Here is a 5,923-nt window from a genome sequence, read left to right as displayed (position 1 = left end):
CCAGTCCCATGTCCCTCAGCCCTAAGTGCCACCAATCCCCAGGGGCTTCTGCCAAGTTCCAATCCCCCTGCCCAATCCTTCCTCCTTCACCTGCATTGCTGCTCCACAAACCATCTCACCTGCACAAAACACTGGTGTTTCAGGTAGGTGTGGTCCTAGCACCTATTTTCAAATACAGATTAATTTATTCTCAATGAAAATTGATAGAAATGAACCAATGAATTGGACGAGACAGCACTTGGTTGGGGTTGGGTCACATTTTTTTATAAAGGTAAGCTGGAAAAGCTTGGGACTGCGCTTCAACAGGCTGAGATGTGGACAAACACCTTCCCCAGAGCCTTTATTTATCATTTTTACAGTCAGGGACCTTCAGCAGCGTGCCATCAATTGTGGGAATCTGAGTTCCAGTCATTGGAACAGGCAGGATCTCTTCCTTCAAAGATGTTGTACAGCTGAGACCAACATAAAAGGAATTGGTTTCTCAAGTTGGTGCAGATGTTTTGTGCCCAAACTCACTATTTTGTAACCCTTTACTGTTAAATACTTAATAATTGCCTCAGAATTTATTTCTAAATAGTTATGAAGCAAGGCTAAGTGGACATTTAAGGGGGGCAACAGAAATTGGGTTATTTCACATCCCAAGGAGCAGAGTGACTCAAGCCAAAGTCCCAAACACAGTCCACGCACCTTTCCTTAAAAAAAGGGAGGTTAGGACACTTGGTACTGTACAAAACCAAGCACTGAATGTCCAGACATGACTCAGGGCTGATTACAAAAGAGCCTCGTGCTAACTTTCACCACAGTGACCTGACTCCCAGTGATTTCACTGTGTGATAACGCTCAGCTCRCTGAAATCTTAATTAAAAACRAAAMAAAAGCCCCTTYGGATTGATTTTGCAACAGGAGTGCAACAAGAAGCCAATCAAAACACGTAAGAGTTTTATTTTTAATTATGGAACTAAAAAAAAAGCTAACAGTTTATTAACATAAGGTTGCAAATTAAAAGACAAAATGCCAGAACTCCTCAACAATCTCCACTGCAGAAATGTAGAAGATTTGTGCTTTAAACATCGCCGTACCRGACACTGCAGGGCTGCTCCTCCTCCCTGCCCCTCTCTCCCACATTCCAAGGAAAAATCCCTCATGACACCCCTGATCTGCACCTTCAAAAATCCCTCTTAAAGCAGGGACTCAGCACAGCTAGTGCCACACAGAAAGAACATTAAACCAGGAACACTCAGGAACTGATGGCAGATTTGGCCACCCCCATTGCAGATCTCACTTCTTACAGCACAATTGAACTAAAARTATTTGAGAGATCAGATCTAACATTCACAGATGCATCTCTCCTGGATTTTTGTACCCCATTTCCATTTTATTTTCTTAAAAAAAAAATCTTCAGCAGTCCAGATACTGCCTAGAATGCAACTAATAATTTTCCCAGGTGCTAAAAGTTTTAACTYCACCATTGCAGAGCATCCTATGCCTCAAGTTCTCACCGTAGGGTGGAGTCTAAARTTAGAGGGAATAATTTAAAATGGGAGTTCCAAATATTTTACTTTCTACAGGGATGTCCTTCTTGGAAACCCCAAATACTTCTGTCAAAACACTGACTTTAAAGGGCCAAGTCATGAATAGGGATGAGAACCAACAATTGAGGGTTTCCTTCTGCTGTGACTTGGAATATTTTTGTTTGCAAGGACATTTAAAAGCACACCCAAGCTCATTTTGCCTTTAGAAATTAAAAATAAAAGTGAAATTTCATGGGTGCAGAGGCAGTAACTGCTTTGCTTTCACATTTGGGGAGGTGAAGAGCAGATTCTTCTGTAAATACAGGGTGCAGCACCGTGGTGTGACCCAGGCCAGCCATGCCTGAAGGACAAGGACAAGCTCCCCACAACCCCAGAAAGTGGCCTTGGTGTGGCAGCACTCAAAAGCTTAGATCTGATTTAGAGAACCAAAGTACAGACTGTTTCTTTTGCCACAACTTGGTTGTCACATCTAGCAAAAAAAAAAAAAGTGGTTTATTGCCTCATTGTAGGGGATATTCTGGCAGAGAGAGCAGGCACGCTGAAGTGTGTCATTTCCAAAAAAAAAAAAAAAAATACCCAAACAAACCAATTTCACTGGTCTGGGTTTAGAGAACTGGCCTGGACAGCCCAGGAGGCAGTTTAATACAGACAGGGGATGGGGAGAAGGATGGAAATAACACAGCAGGGAATTCAAGGAATCTGCAACCACCTTGGTTTGTGTCAAAGAAATTGTACCAGGAGAGGAATTTCAGAAAATGAACTGTACAATCCACTGCACTGCAAAGATCTCCCTTTSCCCAGCTCAGGAGAAGGATGCACTRAATAAATCTCAGCATAAGGAAGATGCTAAAATATTAAAAACCCCATTATTGTCATGCACCGCTCTCAAGCTGGGAGCAAAGACACCCCAAACCCAAAAGGAAAGACTGGGACATTTTTGCTGTGAGCTTCAGCTGGTCACAGTGGATTAGAGGAAATCTTTTATCCAGCAAGAGAAGAAATTGTCCTGGAAATTCCCAGCATTCAGAGGGTACCACTCGCAGGCACATGGACACACACCCAAAATGAAGACAAGCATCTCGTTTTCAAGTTGATTTTTGTAAATGGCAAAAAAAAAAAAAAGTAAAAAAATCTATCCATACATGAACGGRTACAGGAAGTTACACAATCCAGTTTACACCTAAAGGAAGAGCAATCAGTCCAGAGTAAGAACAGGGAAAAATTCCAATGCTGACATTTGTCCGAAGTCACTACAGGGCAGAGCGTGGCAGGGAGAGGGCACTTGGCTGCTTTTTTTGGGTGGATAAAACTGGCTACACCTTCCCTGCTTCCAAAGCAACGGGACAAKCTGAACAGACAATCAGGAATTCTTYTGAAATGCATCTGACTCTAACAATAACACTGAATATTCAAAGATTATCATCACAGCATAAAATTTGGATATTTTGCCTCCAGGAAAAGGCAGTGGAGATCATCCAAGAGAAACCCTGCACCCATCTTAGAATTTACAGCACTGAGTAAAAGATTTTTACGATTTTTTTTTAAAAAAAAAGCTTCGTCCTGGAACACTTGAAATTTGTGTATCCTCAGCTCAGACATTCACAAGGCATGCGGAGACTGTSACTACTCGAGGAACATGGATGAGGCTCTGGAAAATGCACTGGTTTGGTCTCCTTTTAGGGAACTCACGTCCACCACGACATGCAAGACACCCCTGGAAGGAGTTTTCCCCTCCCACCTCGGTTTTTTGGAGATCCCAGAAGACAAGGCTTGAAGGAATGGCCRGGGAAGCTCAGGAGGGTTTTAAGGAATTAAACAGAACTCCCAGCAAGGGTCAGCCTGGGGAAAGCTGCCCTGTGTACCTGTGGGAGAACAGCTCAGCCCAGGGCTTRGAAAAGATGCCTGGCTGAGTCTGAAAGGAAAAGGGAGGCACCTTAAATCCTGAAAAGTCAGAATTCCTGTGTTTGACAGGTGTGTTGAATGTACACACAGAGCACGAGAGGAAGCTGTGCTCAGCCACCCAGAAGGCAGCACCGTTTTTCTGAGCACAGAGAACAGACAACCTCTTTTCAAAAAAAAAAAAACCAGCAACAATGACAAAGCAGAAGTGCAGAATCCAGACTTTTGGGTGGTCTGTGTTTAAAACCAGAAAAAATCAAAGCTAATGCTGTAAAGACAACTATTCCCTTTCAAAGCAAAGGCCACATAAAACTGTGTTGCTCAGTTTGGTTTTTACTTCATGCCACCTGTAAACACAAGACTGGATATTCATTAGTGGGGAGAAATGAAACCACTTTTCCATCCAGAGTAAAAGAAATGCCCTCCACTGCTGGGGTCACAGAGTRCCCAGGAAAAGGTAGCTGGGGAAGGCTTCCTCTTCTCCTTTGTTCACTTCCTTAGAAAGGTTGTATCTGAACCACTGAGCTTTCAAAAAAAAAGCACAAAACATCTCTTGATATGTTATTTCTGCCCTCTGTCTCTGAGGTTTGCTGTGGGGACTAACACTTTCCATTCCTCACCAACAGACACATCACCCTTTTGGCACCACGGGTGGAATTTCTTCCTCAGGTATCGTTTGCCCTATACAGAAAGTCGATTGTCTAATCATGCAAATCCAACAGAACTCCARAAAGTGCCACAAGACAGTTCAGCTCTTTGCCATCTACTCTCTAGGTTGTACCCTGCCAGAGGAACCTCCCAGAGGACAGACTGTCATCCTTACTTAGATCTGATATGGCATTTYGACCTCTCTTTCTGGGGGGAGGGAATCAAAACCCACACCCTGATCCCACTGATTTTTCCCTCTCAGAGCTCTGAAATGCATGGAGATTTCTTTGATTTGTTGAAGACATCTTCACTGAACAGCCTGATTAGAGAAAAACATACTGATTCGATCAAATAGAAAATAAAGACAAAAACAGGTAGTGGTAGATCTCTCAATCTTTGCTCCTGTCCTTGGAGACGAGGGTAGAGTTTCACTGCTACTGCATTTTCCCCAGCTGGATCTTCTTCCAGGCCTCTGATGCTGTGAAAATGCAGGAGTCGAGGATCCCAGCTACAGTAAATGTTCCTCCAATGATGGCACATATCTGAAATTAGAGAGGGGAACTGTCAGCAATGAGGGAAACTTTCAAACAGCTTCAACTGCAGCAGGGATCCTGCTGCTGGGATATTTTCTGGAAGCACAGTCAGAACTGGATAACAACAGCACTGGGGATGGGATTTCATGAGAATCATTCACAAAAACCATTCCCTGCAGCAGAATCAAGCAGTGCTGTCCTGAACTGCTCCCARCCTGAGCCCATCACAAACCCCAGCYCCCACAGCAYCAACTCTGCTCCCTTTTGGGCTGAACTTCACCTAACTCAGCTTTCTAGAAGCTCTGTGCTGCTCACATCTTCCCACTGCTCTTTTCTGCTATAAACACCCCAGCCTTGCCATCTTTCTCCAATTTCCCAAGATAATCAAACAGGCAGAAGGCACTGAAACAGCACATGAGGGGCAGTGAGTAAGAGAGGAACCCAAAGGAACCCAAAGGAACCCAGAGGAACCCAGAGGAACCCAGAGGAACTCAAAGGAACCCAGAGGAACCCAGAGGAACCCAAAGGAACCCAGAGGAACCCAGAGGAACTCAAAGGAACCCAGAGGAACCCAAAGAAACCCAAAGGTACCCAGAGGAACCCAGAGAACCCAGCTCCCAGGGACACCACAGCTCTGCCTAAAACTTTCCATGACCAGGAGCCAATTTAACTCTTTGTGGGACAAACCTTTCCACACGAGATGTCTCAGATCAAATTAAAACACACAATAACWTTCAAGAACAGAGCTAGGGAAAAAAAATAATCTTCTGATTAGTGTTAACAGACTACTTCACTTCTCAAGCTGCAGAAACAGAAATATTCTGTGTGTCTGTCAAAGCAGAATCCTCATGGAAAAAGAATCCCAGAATCATGTAGGCTGGGGAAGACCAACAACACAAAATATTTCCCTGCTAGAATGGCTCACTGGCTTGGGAGTACTCTCTCTTTTAGCTCCTAGCTCATAACAAATCCCCTTTTTCCAAGGCAGGCCCTTGTCAGGAGATAAACGCCATATCCTGAACCCGACTCACAACCCAATGTTGTTATTCTCAGAACCACCTAAACCTCCACACTGTGAAAGACCAAACGAAAAGAGCATCAGAGCTATGAAGTAAAAAACGTGGGAGTTAGGAAATTAGAGCTGTGTGATCAGAACTTGGCTGGTAATATTTTTGGGTTCCGCTGTGGTGCATCACACTTTCCATGTGAACATTGCCTGGTGGCACCCTGGGACTTTCTTCCCCTCCTGTGGCATTTGACTCCTGCCAGGGAGTTTGTATTCACCCAGTCTTCAGCATAATTCATGTTTTT

At 44.0% G+C, this 5,923-nt stretch overlaps 1 protein-coding gene across 1 annotated transcript in view; it reads right to left on the bottom strand.

Moving 5' to 3' along the window:
* Positions 1–1,387: 1,387 nt before the first annotated feature.
* ERGIC1 (endoplasmic reticulum-golgi intermediate compartment 1) overlaps positions 1,388–5,923 on the bottom strand; it is a 57,987-nt gene continuing 53,451 nt past the window's right edge. Inside the window, exon 10 of the mRNA XM_057386552.1 lies at positions 1,388–4,621. Within this exon, the coding sequence (XP_057242535.1) occupies positions 4,514–4,621 (108 nt within the window). The 3' untranslated portion in view covers positions 1,388–4,513. The remainder of the gene's footprint in view (positions 4,622–5,923) is intronic.

Source organism: Malurus melanocephalus, unplaced genomic scaffold (assembly GCF_030028575.1).
Source record: "Malurus melanocephalus ecotype Western Australia unplaced genomic scaffold, MMel_1.1 scaffold_992, whole genome shotgun sequence".
Classification (NCBI taxonomy): domain Eukaryota; kingdom Metazoa; phylum Chordata; class Aves; order Passeriformes; family Maluridae; genus Malurus; species Malurus melanocephalus.
This window is presented reverse-complemented; position numbering and strand designations above follow the sequence as displayed.